The sequence below is a fragment of the Castor canadensis genome, chromosome 6 (genome assembly GCF_047511655.1).
Source record: "Castor canadensis chromosome 6, mCasCan1.hap1v2, whole genome shotgun sequence".
Lineage (NCBI taxonomy): Eukaryota > Metazoa > Chordata > Mammalia > Rodentia > Castoridae > Castor > Castor canadensis.
Window position 1 is genome coordinate 70,933,323 of NC_133391.1, and position 16,538 is coordinate 70,949,860.

At 39.8% G+C, this 16,538-nt stretch overlaps 1 protein-coding gene across 2 annotated transcripts in view; it reads left to right on the forward strand.

The window, feature by feature from the left end:
- The window catches only part of Htr4 (5-hydroxytryptamine receptor 4), a 168,171-nt gene that overhangs the window by 125,237 nt on the left and 26,396 nt on the right, over nt 1–16,538 (forward strand). Inside the window, exon 7 of one of the 2 annotated variants that reach the window (XM_074076696.1) lies at nt 3,544–6,922. The exons of the other annotated variant lie outside the window; for it this stretch is intronic. Coding sequence (XP_073932797.1) covers nt 3,544–3,634 — 91 coding nt within the window. The 3' untranslated portion in view covers nt 3,635–6,922. Of the gene's footprint in view, nt 1–3,543; nt 6,923–16,538 lie in introns of those variants that run through there. 2 annotated transcript variants of the gene reach the window in all.

The window sequence follows — 16,538 nt, forward strand, 5'->3', positions numbered from 1 at the left end:
AATTTCACAGATTCAGAAATTGAGGTCTTTGGGAGTCTTTAATACAAATGCAAAACTACCCTCCCTGTGTTTCCAGCAAAATCTCTTCCCTCTACATGTAATATAAAGTATCAGATACTAACAATAGAATATTAAAAGCCAAATTTTAAGCAATTACCCACAGTTTTGGAGAACAGTCCCACACACAGCTGCCACCCAATCAGAAGGCCTATATCTGTCACCCACCATCCCTGCTATTCACAGAATCAGAATGTCAGAGCATACAAGGATCTTATAGATTATCCTCCCCCTCATTTAACAAATGAGGAAAGTGAGGCACAGGAAATGGACTACACCATCAGAGACACACAACTGGAGGCTAAAAGTCCCCTTACAACCCAGGCCCCTTGTCTTCTGGCCTACTGCTCACATTGCCACACTCTGCTGCTTCTCTGTTGCATTAGTAGGGTGCTTTTGAGTTGGCATTGAGTGTAAACTGTTGCACCAGAAGCTGCACTGGTGTTGTATAATGCATCCTAATTTTTAAAATCTTGTATGAAGACCTGAAAGACAGGTACCACTGAACTGACTATAAACTGTTAACTGTTGACAATTACGTCAGTATGATGTGAGCCAACACTGATACAGGTCAATGGGGACATCAAATCATTCTGGCCTTATTCTCAAGTCCCCATTTGCCCTGCTAAGGGAGAGACTATAGAGTCTATCATGGAGCTAGAGGCTGGGCCATTACAAAGAGAATTTGGCCAAAACGAGATAAACAATACTTCCTTCTCATTCCTTCCTTCCCTCCTTTCATTCATTCTTCTTGCCTCTTAATAGATATATTCAATAAATGAGATAAATAAATATGTAGAACAGCACATAACAATGTGAAGGCACACCTTGAATTATCTAGAGAGTTTACACTTTAAAATGATATATGGAAAATCTGGAAGAAGGGATATAACCAAGTCTGAATCAAAAGCTATGTTCAGACCAAGTGGCAAGCCCAGAAGTAGTTAGATCTCATTATTTATGGAAGAAATCTAGTCTATTCTGTTGCAATAAGAATTGACTTCTAACTACAAAGAAGAGAATATTTTATGGGAAAGTTGTCCAGAATGGATGGAAAACATTTAACTATCTTTGAGCTAAGATGAATTAAATCTGATGGTCTTCAAGACTGGCTGATAATATGTTCAAATGTTGCAATAAACATGGGTGTGCAGGTGCCTCTATTCACAATAGCCAAGGTATGGAAACAGCCAAGATGCCCCAGCACTGACGAATGGATTAAGAAAATGTGGTATCTATACACAATGGAATTTTATGCAGCCATGAAGAAGAACGACATGTTCGCTGGTAAATGGATGGAATTGGAGAACATCATTCTGAGTGAGGTTAGCCTGGCCCAAAAGACCAAAAATCATATGTTCTCCCTCATATGTGGACATTAGATCAAGGGCAAACACAACAATGGGATTAGACTATGAGCACATGATAAAAGCAAGTGCACACAAGGGAGGGGTGAGGATAGGTAAGACACCTAAAAAATTAGCTAGCATTTGTTGCCCTTAACGCAGAGAAACTAAAGCAGATACCTTAAAAGCAACTGAGGCCAGTAGGAAAAGGGGACCAGGAACTAGAGAAAAGGTGAGATCAAAAAGAATTAACCTAGAAGGTGACACACACGCACAGGAAATCAATGTGAGTCAATGCCCTGTATAGCTATCCTTATCTCAACCAGCAAAAACCCTTGTCCCTTCCTGTTATTGCTTATACTCTCTCTACAACAAAATTAGAAATAAGGGCAAAATAGTTTCTGCTGGGTATTGGGGGGGAGAGGGAGAGGGCAGTTTGGGTGATAAGGGAGGGGGTGGAGGCAGGGGGGAGAAATGAACCAAGCCTTGTATGCACATATGAATAATAAAAGAAAAAGGAAAAAAATATGTTCAAATGTTTACCTTAGGACTAGTGTAGTGGTAAAAGCCTGGCCACAAGTAACTACTGCCCCAGAAAGATCAAGTTAACTCCAGAAACCATAGACTTATGGCTTTAAATAGAGCTTACCAAAATTCTTAGACACATATTACAAAAATGATTTGTGACCAATAGTTGAAGTTGTTTCATTTAAAAATAATTCATGTCAAAAATTTCCTTATCTATTAAAATAGACTGACTAATAGAGTCATTTCAGCAAGTCACTATACAAAGCCTGCCACAGGTAGTTCCATTCTTAGGTACACTGAGCATCCTGTGTGTACATGGTGGTATACCATGATTCCTTGTTTTATCCCTGTTCTGATCAACATTTTTACCTTGACTGAAAACCCAAAAGGCAGAAGACACCAATCTGAAATACTTAGGTAGTACTAGACTATCAGATCTTCCTAGTACTTAAAAAACTATTCACATTGGATTGACTAGGTGATAATCATCTTACCTATTGATACTGTTATAATGTGAAGTGATCTCAATAGACCAAAATGCCATCAAACCCATAGATTGAAGTTAATTGAGATAAATGTTCTGCTCTATATTTTGACTCAAATAAATAAACCAACCATAACAGCATAGCAAGGAACAGCAGGAATTGACAGCTGTTGTGTCAAAAGATGAAAAGTGGCAACACTTTCAGTATCAGCCCATAGTATATCGTCATGAATTAAACTTGACTGCATTCATGGAAGTCAACTCTACTGATGATAGACAGGACATGATGCATCAGGCTTACTGGGAAGATTTGTGCTCCTTCTTGGGATCATATTTAAAGAGAGATCATCATACTATGAATTATATTCAGAGAGCAGTATTCATTATGAGGTATAATCTTGACACTATAGTATATAATGAACCATTGAGGAAAATGGGAATGCTTGCTAGAAGATGTAATCAGAGGAGGGCAGAATTTTGAGTGGGCCTGAAAAGCATGGTAGTTTGAATGAGTAAAAGTGATTGGAAGGCAGATTTTGGCTGAATGGTAGTAAGCCATTTTTACTAGCTAAAGTTGCTCAAAAATAATTATAGGATGGCCTGTCACTGTAGGTCTTTTTTTGGCAGTACTAGGGCTTGAACTCAAGGCTTCATGCTTCGAGGTTGGTGCTCTACCATTTGAGCTCTGCCTCCAGCTTTTTTTGCTTTGGTTGTTTTGGAGATAGGGTCTCACTTTTTTGTCCAGGCCTGATTGGATCACAATCCTCATATTTTATGCTTCCTGCTGTAACTGGGATGGTAAGATGCGTGCCACAATGCCAGCTTTTTTCCATTGAGATGAGGATCTCAGAAACTTTTTTGCCAGAGCTGGCCTGGAAGTGTGATCCTCTTGATCTCAGCCTCCTGTGTAGCTCAGGATAACAGATGCATCCTACCTCACCTGTATACTGGTTAAGATGGGGATTACAGGCATGAACCATAACACCCAGCTGGAGATTCTTAAGTAGAAGCCAAATCACCATCTATCTGCATGGTACAAGATGGTTCCTGCATAGGGAGGGCTCTCTCACAAGATGTTTCTTGACATCCATTCTGATTCTGAGGCTTTCTAATCTTCTCCCCCTCCAGGGATGCAGTGGAGTGTGCTGGCCAGTGGGAGAGTCAGTGTCACCCCCCAGCAACTTCTCCTTTGGTGGCTGCTCAGCCCAGTGACACTTAGACCCTTGGCACAATGACCCAGAAGACAGCTGTGGCTCTGAGAGAGAGAGAGAGCCAGGTCCTAAGATGCTGCTTGTGCCTGGCTGCACCTGGCATTCTCTTCACCTGAGGCCTTCCACCAGCTGGTGCAGGCACCCTTGCACTCCGGGCTTTGCCTCCAAGATTCCAGCAGGTGGTGTTTGAAGGAGTCAGGGGTCAGAATGACCTCCTGTTCACTTTGCATTTCCCAGCACTCTCATTTCTGGATTCTTCCACTCTTGCATAACAGTCTTTGGTACCCCTGATGTGTTCTCCTTGCTGTGTCTGATCTGTCTCATGATCATTCACTGTGTCCTACCTCAGTTGTAGATGTTTTGAAATATGCTTTCTTTGCTGTGTCTACTCAGAGACTTTGCTAAAACACATCCTCCCTGTGCCTGTCTTGGTCACATTTCTTGCTTGGTCATCTCAGTCACAGCCATACCTCAGTCACACTGTCCCTTCTTCACCATGTTCTGTGCCAGACACTAACACATTTTCCTTCCTGTGTCTGGGTGAGAATGTGCATCCTCTTGGCCAGTCCTGTGTAGTCACAGACTTCCACTTCCTCTTTCCTATGTCCAGTGTCAGTCCTTCTCTTCAGGGAATGCTCCGTTTATTTACCAAGGACAACAGAGCAAAGATCTGTCAGCGGAACATGGTCTCTGCAGCAACCCTGGAGGGAAGCTGAAGCAGACAGCTTCCCTCTGCTCTGGACCATAGACCTGTTTGTTCTGAGATGCTCACTTCCCTGTCAGACTAGAATGGAACATCTCCTTCTGAAGATCACTGAGCAGGGCTGGTGGCATTGTGGGTGTTTATTAAGAGACTTTGGAATCTTTTTCCATGTGGTGATGCCTACATTACTGATTTGAACCTCTTTAATCTGGCCTTGTTGCTCCCAAAGGAGAGAACCACTGGAAGTTCACACTGGGTGGCCTCATCACCCCTGTCTGTAGCACCCATACAGAGAAGTACAGAGCCCCGCAGTGCTGGAGTGAGAAAGCAATGTTTGACTCCAAGTCAGAGGACCTAGATGCAGCCCTGGCTCTGTTCCTAATAAGCTGTGAGATCCCGAATAATGTCCTTCAGTTCCCGGACCTCACTTTGTACATCTGTCAACTGATTTTTGGACTAGGGGTTCTCTAAGATTTCATTCCATGTGTAGGACAACAGACAGGATACTGCTACAGCCGTCTGCTACCTCCAAAAGCCATGGCCTGCCTGCCTTTTGGCTTTGTTTCAGAGGAACTGCCCTCCTCATTTGGGCCTTCTAGACCTCTAACCTTGTCAGCTTTGCCCTTCCTGTTAACCTGGATGTGAATCAATGGTTCTTGCCAACTACCCCAGAGCAAAGGTCCCAGGGAAGAAAAATGCTACTTCCCAAGAGCCGCATGTGAGAGGTTTTAACTTTCATCTTGGCTGTAGTTTCATAGCGTCTCAGGATTATTTACCATACTCTCTTTTTTCTTACTGCTCATGAACTGTCACTTAACATTCCCATTGATGTTTACTTTAGTTCTGGACTCAAACTTGACAGGAAAGAGACTTTGGATTGAGGAAGAGAAGACTGCTGAAATCATTCAAATTCCAAAAAGAATTCCCTGTCCTGTGGTGGCTTGATTTTGTAGGGGAGAAAGCATGCCTTAGGGAAGGCATACAGACTTGGAAAGAGATTGTTATTTTGAAGTCCTGAATGCTGCTGAGAACTATTGTCCTATGCTGAAATGCTTGTGGAGGCTGGGACTCTCAGTTATCAGTGGGGCAGTTTTGACTGGGGATCATATTCTTGTCGAATATGAAGAGTTTAAGTTCTAACGTGCAGCCTGACTCTGTGGTTGGATCAATCCCCTTTAATATTTCAAGTCATTGCTCCCTCGCCATCACTAGGCTGAACAACCACTTGCAGAAGCAAGCACCATTGAGGATAGTTCTTTTCTAAAACAAACAGGGGAGCAGCAAGCTCTGAGTCCCATGGTCCTCAGTCCAGGGATGAGATGCAACCAACATGCTATGACTGCTCACGCATCTAGTCACTGCCTCCATGAGCACATTGGTGAGGAAGGGTGCTGTAGAGGCAGTATGTTCCCTGAGTCAGTGACTGACTTACTGAGTAGATCAAGCTAATAGCTGAACATCTCTGACCTCAGAGAAAATCTCATCTGCCCACTTCACAGAGTTGTTGAGGAGATAAATATTTTTTGTGAAAACATTTTGTAAATCATAAAATGATACTTCATATGTTTATTATTATTCTGGATGGTTTGATTTACTGTAGCTGTGCCCAAGCCCTCAAGGATAAGAATGTATTCATTAAGAAGTGAATCATTTTAGAGAATGAGCTTTCTGTGTTGAAAATGATACCTGAGGAGCAGCTGTAGGGTCACAGTTCTTCCAAATCTGCACCATCTCATTGATCACTCCAGGTCAGCACACAAACTTATGTGTTACAAATGTGTTCGTTTAAAGGGACTTTGTTGTTCTCAAAAGGTGAGTAGAGAGAAATGGAGACTGTAAGCTGATTTTTGGTAAGAATGAGTCTAACTTTTTATGTAACTTCAAAGTCACATGAACTAAATTCCTATATCTGTTTGTCATGTAAAAATGTATTTGGAAAAAAAATCCTGGATCATCAAATTAATTCCCACCTTGTAAATTAAAAAAAAATTAATGTAGACCAAATTATGAATGGTCAGTTGACAAGGATGTTCCATAAAGAGTCTACTAAGATACATACCCAGATAAATTTTGACATTTCTCCTGACCTGATAGTCTATGTAAGTGAATGTTAATTATGGCTAAAACCTTAATTTTGTTCACACTTGAGTAAAGTAGAATTGCAAACGGAGCTATTTGTACAGTTCATAATGCACTGAGTCCCCTTGTTTAACCAACATATAAAGTACATAGATGTGTGCCTGTTATCTAGAACGTGGAACTTAATTTTATAATTTCCAAGGGTTGCAAATTGATGATGGTTTTATTCTTGGTGTTTTGAGAATATTATTGTATCTCTTGATTTATTCAAAGCTAAGGCTTTGAAAGTTCTAGGCTCCCTGACTCTAAGTTTGTTTCCATGAAAGTACCCTTGGTTTTTATTATTATCCACTTTTTGATGCAGTTCCTGGGAATGTGTCCTTGGAAAAAACGGTAGCTTGCATAGATTTTTAAATTGATCAATTCTATTTATTGATAAATATTGATACATTACACATATGTTTATATGAATGTATTCTGTACGTGTTTATATAAACTATCTATTAAAGGAAATTTTAAGGCCTAAAACTCATAGCTGAATTTTGATTATGTAATAAAATGCCAGTGTCAACCCCTGTGCCTCAGTACTGTAACCCCCAGAGTCCAGCGCATCCCCAGAAGCTACTGTCATTTCAAACAGGAGAATTTTGTTTTCAGTGTCAGGTTCTCCTCAAAGCAAAGCCAAAAACCCGGGGCCCCTCGATAACGTGATTCCACCTGTCTGTCTGTAGATAAGACCTTCACTAGGGCCTCAAGAACCAGGTAGAGCTCTCTGTCTGACATGGTCACCTGTGAGCAGAGAGTGGGGATCCAACCCAGTCACTCTCAGGACACAAAGCACAGGGAGCCCCTCACATGTGACAACTATATATCCAGAGGTCTTATATTGAGGTTACTGAGAATGTGCCTCCTTGCTGAAAGTTTGTTTCTTTTGATTTCATGAATTCTCCATAAGCCTGGGTCTAGCTCCCTTAGGCCCAGATTACGTATCAATAAAATCCAGATCCCAATTCTTCTGAATTGTGGCAGTAGAAAGACTCAGTCAGGGGCAGAGTGGGAGCCAACAAGTAAAACTCTTTTCTTGGGACCTCTGTCTTCTCACATATAAAATACAGGGACTGCATAATAATTTGGTTTTCGAATCAGAATCTTTTCTTCATACATAAATTTTCAAAATCCCATTGCTTAAGGGATTCAAGTGTGTTGGGTAAGGGCTAGGTCTGAATCTCCCATCTCTGCTCATTTCAATCTGAAAAAGTATCCATAGTAGTTCTATAAGCTGTCCTTCCAGGTGACAATACTTTCCTCAGAATCACACCACCCACTTACAAAACCTTTTTCTTCATGCAGAAAACACCCCATCAACTGAAATTTCCCTCCTACACCAAAAGCCTCATCTTTACCTTCTGTGAAGCACTTTCTGTGCACTAGGTCCCAGAAACCTGCAGAGGCAGTCTCCAGACTAACCCAGTCTTGGGAGACTGTCTCTTTTCGTGCTTTCTTTCTAAATTTTCTATCTTCACTTTGGAGCAGCATCTTCAGACTCATCCCAGGGGAGTGAAGCACCACTGGTGTTTCTATTTCTTCTATGGCTTAATTCTCTCAATAGCACTACAGAGTTCAGAGAAATATACTTTTGGAACATACCATGTGCCAGAGTCTGTAGCCGACGTGTATTAATGACCGATATGACAAGGTCTCTGCTCTCCCTAAAAACTAGGAAATAAACAAGGAGACATACACACATGAACTAGTCAAGTTTAGATAGTGACGTGAGCTGTAAAGAACATGAATTAAAAACAGATTAACAAGGCGGGGGGACAATGCAGCTTGAGTAGTTAGGGAAGGGTGAAAGAAAGCGGTCAGCACTGTGACTGCGGGTCAGAAGTAGTCAGTTACCCATTTGTTCTGGAGGAATAGTGTGTTGAATAAAGGAAATAGCAAATGCAGATGCTCCGGGGCAGGAATGAGCTTGACATAGGTGGTTGAAGGTGGGATCAGAGAAGTAAGTAAGTAAAGGCTGATATTAACTCAGTATCAGTAGATACCATTCACCAGTTATTTGTCAGGCTTGCTGGGAGGTATTTGCCAAGTCATGTCATTAATCCTATAAGGTAAGTTTATTTCCAGCATGTGGATAAAGAGAACAAGCTGAACATCAGAAAAGTTAATGTGAAATTTGCCTAACGATGCAGGCCCTACCAAGATAAGCCTGGACTTGACACATCATTTATGGAAAAGTTTTGATCCATGCCCTGGCCTGCTCTCTTTTGTAGCAAGAACCATCCTGGAAATGAAAGGATTCTCCTATTGTGCACTTTTTTCCTTTCTTGCCTTTCTCTTACCATGAAGTCTATAGAAAAATACAGTAAGCTTTCATTGGTTTTTAAGTCAGCTAAGTCCAAATTGCATCTTATTGGAAACACACACACACACACACACACACACAAATTCTGGACCAGCCAGAAAGTGATTCCTATGAAAACTATTTATTTTATCAGATGTAAGAGAAAAATCTGGCTGGTTAGGTAATCAGTAAGTTTTCTCTCATTTCCTTACTGACATCATCCTTTGCAATTGACATTATGTTTCATCTAAACTGGGGAATTAGGTTCTAAAACCATTATCCCATCAAAACCTCTCAAAGACTCACTGTCTGCCAATTCTAGGCTGTTTCTAGACTGATGTTTTTCTAAGAGTAATGTTTGCAGAATTGTCTCCAGTTGTTCCTCTTTGTCCCTATAAAGCAAATATGCTCCAACTCCCACTCACTTTCTCTTTGTATTTTACACATAGGTTTCTGGTCTAGCTCTACTTTCCATTGGGTACAATTCTCTGGCATATCTCAGGTGACGCGTCGCAAATGCCACTTGTACTTGAAGTATTTTTCAGCCTATAGGACAGCACTTGTGCTGATCTAGTCTGCTTGTGAAGCACTGTGCTTTCCTATGACACTTTGATTTCAGGATGTTTCACTAGCAGTGACTTTTCTGAGCTCCCGTGCCAGATTTTGAGTTCCTTGAGAACAGTGACCACTTCTGATTGCTCAAATTTTTTCTAGTGCCCAACACGTGTTTTTGTGCACTGAAGCTACCCAGTAAATTCATGAAGTTTGCTTGTTAATAAGACTTCAGTGTCTTTCATTATTTATGGCATCTGTACTGTAGCATCCCACTTCATTTGCCCAGCTCCAAACCTCACGGCTGCTCTTCCACTTAAAGCTCCACCCACTGCAAAAGCTGCAGCTTTCTGATAAAAAGAAAATCTTTCTGTGACAGTTTTGAATAAAACCAAGATGTTTATCAAATCTTTAGAAAAAAGATTGGAGTTTTAAAATACCATTACTTCCTTGATTTATTTCAAGTTTATTTTCTTTTTTACTCATGTCTGTCTATTGAAAAAAACCCTGAAGTTTAAACTTTTGTATTTTTAGAATTCAGTGATGCGTCAGATTGAAGTTGCATGAGTTACTTGACATTGCATAACTCTCAGGACACTGGCTACCATTTCAGCACTTTTTGCATTTATTGACAGTGTGGAGTGACCAAAGGGTAGACTCTGCCATGTATGAGCTACTCAAGCTAGGATGTAATTGACCTTCTCCAAAAGATATTAGCTTTTAGAAACTTTTTCTCTAGCACTCTTATTTACTTGCTATATGATTAGTCATATTCCCTTCTCTTTCTGCCTTAAGTTTTTCCATCTATAAACTGAAACGCTCCCTTTAGTTAAGACCTTGACCTTTGGCATTACTTAGACATGGGTTGAGATCAGGCTCGATGGGTCACTGCTTGTGTGGCTGCAGACAAATTCCTTAACTCTCTTGAGTTCCAGATTCTTCTTTGAAGCACATTCCCAGAGTGTTGTTATGAGGTTTCAGGGGGTTAAAACAGATGGATAGTGGTTCAGTCTCTGGCATACAGTAAGCTCCCACTAAAGTGTAGCTGTTATTACTCTGGATTCCATGACATTTGAAATACAGAAACAGCATGTAGAATCATACGGAGAGAGTGTTGAGAAACCAGGAACAGGGAAGTTTCAGAGCCATGGTTGTTTCTATGCCAGGTAGCTAATCTGACAAAGGGCAAGCAGGCTATTAGGAAAAGATGGAGGTGGTAGGGGATTTGGCTGTGGAGTCAGAAAAGAAGATATACATAGTAAATGGATAAGATACAGAGTCCAGCAGTCATTCAGCATCTTGTTCTGGAGCATCCAAAAAAAGTGTCACTTGATAATTCTCTCATTCATGTGTCTCATAAGCAATAGTCATACCTCATCTTCTAAGAAAGTAAAAGGTTTAAACTTTATTGAGCATCAAAGATACATCAATACTGCTTCTTCTCTATATACATCTTAAAGCATTTAATTCTTTATAAAAAATATTGGTGGGGTTGAATCCCAGCTTCCCAGCTTACCAGTTGTGTTTCTTTAGGAAAGTTAATTAACTTCTCTGTGCTTCTGTTTCTTCATTGATAAAAATAGAGGAATTAATACTACCTAACTTGTGAGGCTGTATAATTAAAATAAAAGTATGTATATTATAGCAATTAGGACATTACCAGGCAAATAATTGGTAGTTTCTATTATTATTTTCATTATTCTTTTATGTAACTCCTATTTTATGGATAAGTAAAATGAGGTTAAGGAGACTAATTTTCTGACCCAAGGTCATGAAAGTAATAATAAGAGCCAAGATACAGGCCTACATTTGCCTATCTTGAGAATTTATACTTTATTTTTCCACCAGCCTAGAAGATATGGTAGTCAGAAGCAGTAGCATCAAACCTTGAAGAGGCACTCCTAAAATTAGAAGATATTTTATAATGTGTGTGAATATCCCCGTATCACAGGTGAATAGTCATTTAAATTGGTTTAGAACATTAAATGACAGGGAAGACATTATCTGTATTTTATATAGGTTGGTTGAGATCAATCATTTCAAGTGAATCTTTCTCAGTATCAAATGACATTAGGCAATCATGTCCTTTCTTTCCAGCCTTGGTCCCCTGAATTAGCATGATAATCATCAGTACATGGTCTTTTTGTCAACAGGGTCCCAAATGGGGGCCCATATGCCACTGCTTAATGATGAAATTCTTGGCCAGAACACAAACCACCTCCTTTCCACCCCACATTCTTTCTCTAAAGCTTACAGCATTCTCTCTTTATCATCCTCAGGGATTTGCCACGGGGGAGACTGTGAGTCATCAGTTACTAAGGCTTTGTGAAAGGGAACTCAAGCCAAGGTTTCATAATTTCAAGTGAAAAGCCCTTGGTTGACTGGGCTGAGGCATCTTTTCTGGGACCTCTTGTCTCAGTCAGCTGGAGTGTGGGCAGTTGGTCAAGGGGCATTAGTCAGTGGAAGTAGCCAGGAAGGAACAGTCTTATCAAGGTCACCCTTATTACTGTATCTCCTTGAGTGAACACAGGGCCTTCTGGAAATACTGACCTCATAGGCCAAAACCATTCTAGAATTCTGTTTCATTTAATAATAGCCTTCTTGGTAGAGAACAGTCTGTTTATGCTCTAATTTCCTGAAATTTCTTAGCTTTTTAATTCTTCTTATTTCAGGTGATGGCTTCAGCATAATTGCTTGAGGAATGGAAAAAATATGGTTCTGATCCACCTTGCATTTTGCCATTCACCAACTGGGAGAATCCTGGCAAACCATTTACCCTTTGGGTCTCAAATTTCTCATGACACAAATGATCTAATGTACTTCATCAAATTCTATTCATTCTTTGAATTAACTTGTGCTTTTAGAGGAAAGATTCACAGACCATTTTTGTTCAATGGATTTTCATGACTTCCATGTTAATGGAGGCAGAGGAGGGTTGGAGATGCAGTCCCAAAAGCCAGAAAGCCAGGCAGAAAGTGGTAAATCCATTGAGTTTAGTTAAGACACTATATTCTAAAATGTATAGGACTGGGCAAAAAAATCAAAATATATTATTCAAAATAATATTGTTATTACTGCATTCCAGGTAAGAAGTTATCTTTGACTTCTGTACCTTCTAAGCCTCTTTCATTTAATCTCCAAATTCTCTTACTTTGAAACACTTTATCTGGTCTTTTCTCTCAGGGTTCATTCATACCACCACTTTCTATCTCTTTTCTGTCTATATCTGCATACACTGTCAGTTTAATCTATCTTTAAAAATCACATATTCACACACAATAAATAGCAAATAGAAAAAAATAACACCCACCTGTTGAAAATTTTCCATTTTCAACAACTCTAACTCAAACACTTTAAGTGGTTCCCAACTGCTCATTGAGATGTTGTCTACACCTTCAACACAGAACCCAGTTCAAAGCAGAATAAGTAAAATTGGGATAGGTCCCACTGCCTTTCCAGCTCTCAGGGTCATCTGTGATTTCTTCCCACTCTGCTATAGCCCACAAACCGTGCATTCTCCACCACCTGTCAGTTAAAGCCAAGTCCTGTTTCACAGATTATCTTATCTATGAAATCTGATTCAGGCCACATTGATCTTTTTAATAAAATTTCCCCATGTGACCTAGTTCCCTGGGCAACAACCAGAGTGCTTCCAGGCCACACACCAGAGAGAAATGTCCAAATTAGCTATATCAACATAAAGCAACCACCACCACCACCACCACCAATACAGTACAATATAAAACCTTCCTCTAGTTTACAATGTCACTGATTCCATATAGATAGAGTATCTCAGGAGACAAAAGTGAAACAATTCTATTAACCTTCTCAAGAACACAAGGAATAATTGTCATAAACTTCATCAGTTTGCTTATCTTCATGTAAACACTCTGATTAAATACCCCCTGTATACCACACATTAGGTGCTAAAATGCAAAATAATACACTTAGGACTTGTGGTAGGAGTCTGTGGGTGTCATCTTGAAGCTAAAAGTACAATGGATGAGACTTAGTATTGCTGTATTCTATGGCTGCCTTTACTGCTGGATTTCCTGAGTGCTGGTTACTCTAGCCAGCCTGGACTGGTAATCAGTTGCCCCCTAGAAATGGGAGAGTTACTGTGTGTGGGTAAGTTGAGGGTTTAACAAAGCTTCCTACAGACAAAGGCCTCTAGAACACCTAGCACTACCTACCTGGAACTTTCCCCTTTGCCCTTTCGATGTAGGTATGAACTACATTGGAACAATTTTACTATAGTGCCAACATTTAAGGCATAATAAAATCCTTTGATTGAATAGAATTGGATGAAGTACACTAGGACATTTGTGTCATGAGAAGTTTGAGACCCAGAAGGGTAAGTGTTTTGTCAGGATTTGCCTATGAAATATCGCTTTGCCTTAAAAATCTGGGCATATATCTCCTTAATGAACATTGATGCAAAAATCCTCAACAAAATAATGGCAAATCGAATTCAGCAACACATCAAAAAGATTATTCACCACGACCAGGTAGGCTTCATCCCAGGGATGCAGGGGTGGTTCAACATACGAAAATCAATAAACGTAATAAACCACATTAACAGAAGCAAAGACAAAAACCACTTGATCATCTCAATAGATGCAGAAAAAGCCTTTGATAAGATCCAACATCATTTCATGATAAAAGCTCTAAGAAAACTAGGAATAGAAGGAAAGTTCCTCAACATTATAAAAGCTATATATGACAAACCTACAGCCAGCATTATACTTAACGGAGAAAAATTAAAACCATTCCCTCTAAAATCAGGAACCAGACAAGGATGCCCACTATCTCCACTCCTATTCAACATAGTACTGGAATTCCTAGCCAGAGCAATTAGGCAAGAAGAAGGAATAAAAGGAATACAAATAGGTAAAGAAACTGTCAAAATATCCCTATTTGCAGACGACATGATCCTATACCTTAAAGACCCAAAAAACTCTACTCAGAAGCTTCTAGACATCATCAATAGCTATAGCAAGGTAGCAGGATATAAAATCAACATAGAAAAATCATTAGCATTTCTATACACTAACAATGAGCAAACGGAAAAAGAATGTATGAAAACAATTCCATTTACAATAGCCTCAAAAAAAATCAAATACCTAGGTGTAAACCTAACAAAAGATGTGAAAGACCTCTACAAGGAAAACTATACACTTCTGAAGAAAGAGATTGAGGAAGACTATAGAAAGTGGAGAGATCTCCCATGCTCATGGATTGGTAGAATCAACATAGTAAAAATGTCGATACTCCCAAAAGTAATCTACATGTTTAATGCAATTCCCATCAAAATTCCAATGACATTCATCAAAGAGATTGAAAAATCTACTGTTAAATTTATATGGAAACACAAGAGGCCACGAATAGCCAAGGCAATACTCAGTCAAAAGAACAATGCAGGAGGTATCACAATACCTGACTTCAAACTATATTACAAAGCAATAATAATAAAAACAGCATGGTACTGGCACAAAAACAGACCTGAAGACCAGTGGAACAGAATAGAGGATCCAGATATGAAGCCACACAACTATAAGCAACTTATCTTTGACAAAGGAGCTAAAAATATACGATGGAGAAATAGCAGCCTCTTCAACAAAAACTGCTGGGAAAACTGGTTAGCAGTCTGCAAAAAACTGAAACTAGATCCATGTATATCACCCTATACCAAGATTAACTCAAAATGGATCAAGGATCTTAATATCAGACCCCAAACTCTTAAGTTGATACAAGAAAGAGTAGGAAATACTCTGGAGTTAGTAGGTATAGGGAAGAACTTTCTCAATGAAACCCCAGCAGCACAGCAACTAAGAGATAGCATAGATAAATGGGACCTCATAAAACTAAAAAGCTTCTGTTCATCAAAAGAAATGGTCTCTAAACTGAAGAGAACACCCACAGAGTGGGAGAAAATATTTGCCAACTATACATCAGACAAAGGACTGATAACCAGAATATACAGGGAACTTAAAAAACTAAATTCTCCCAAAACTAATGAACCAATAAAGAAATGGGCAGGTGAACTAAACAGAACTTTCTCAAAAGAAGAAATTCAAATGGCCAGAAAACACATGAAAAAATGCTCACCATCTCTAGCAATAAAGGAAATGCAAATTAAAACCACACTAAGATTCCACCTCACCCCTGTTAGAATAGCCATCATCAGCAACACCACCAACAACAGGTGTTGGCGAGGATGCGGGGAAAAAGGAACCCTCTTACACTGTTGGTGGGAATGTAGACTAGTACAACCACTCTGGAAAAAAATTTGGAGGCTACTTAAAAAGCTGGACATCGATCTACCATTTGATCCAGCAATACCACTCTTGGGGATATACCCAAAAGACTGTTACTCCAGAGGCACCTGCACATCCATGTTTATTGCGGCACTATTCACAATAGCCAAGTTATGGAAACAGCCAAGATGCCCCAGCACTGACGAATGGATTAAGAAAATGTGGTATCTATACACAATGGAATTTTATGCAGCCATGAAGAAGAACGAAATGTTATCATTCGCTGGTAAATGGATGGAATTGGAGAACATCATTCTGAGTGAGGTTAGCCTGGCTCAAAAGACCAAAAATCGTATGTTCTCCCTCATATGTGGACATTAGATCAAGGGCAAACACAACAAGGGGATTGGACTATGAGCACATGATAAAAGCGAGAGCACACAAGGAAGGGGTGAGGATAGGTAAGACACCTAAAAAACTAGCTAGCATTTGTTGCCCTTAATGCAGAGAAACTAAAGCAGATACCTTAAAGCAACTGAGGCCAATAGGAAAAGGAGACCAGGAACTAGAGAAAAGGTTAGATTAAAAAGAATTAACCTAGAAGGTAACACCCACGCACAGGAAATCAATGTGAGTCAATGCCCTGTATAGCTATCCTTATCTCAACCAGCAAAACCCCTTGTTCCTTCCTATTATTGCTTATACTCTCTCTACAACAAAATTAGAGATAAGGGCAAAATAGTTTCTGCTGGGTATTGAGGGGGGGAGCGGGAGGGGGTGGAGTGGGTGGTAAGGGAGGGGGTGGGGGCAGGGGGGAGAAATAAACCAAGCCTTGTATGCACATATGAATAATAAAAGAAAAATGAAAAAAAAAAAAAAAAAAAAAAAAAAAATCTGGGCATATGCACAGAATTTTAAATACATTTCTAAGAATTCTATTTATTGCTTGAAATAAAAACTCAAGGTTAAACATA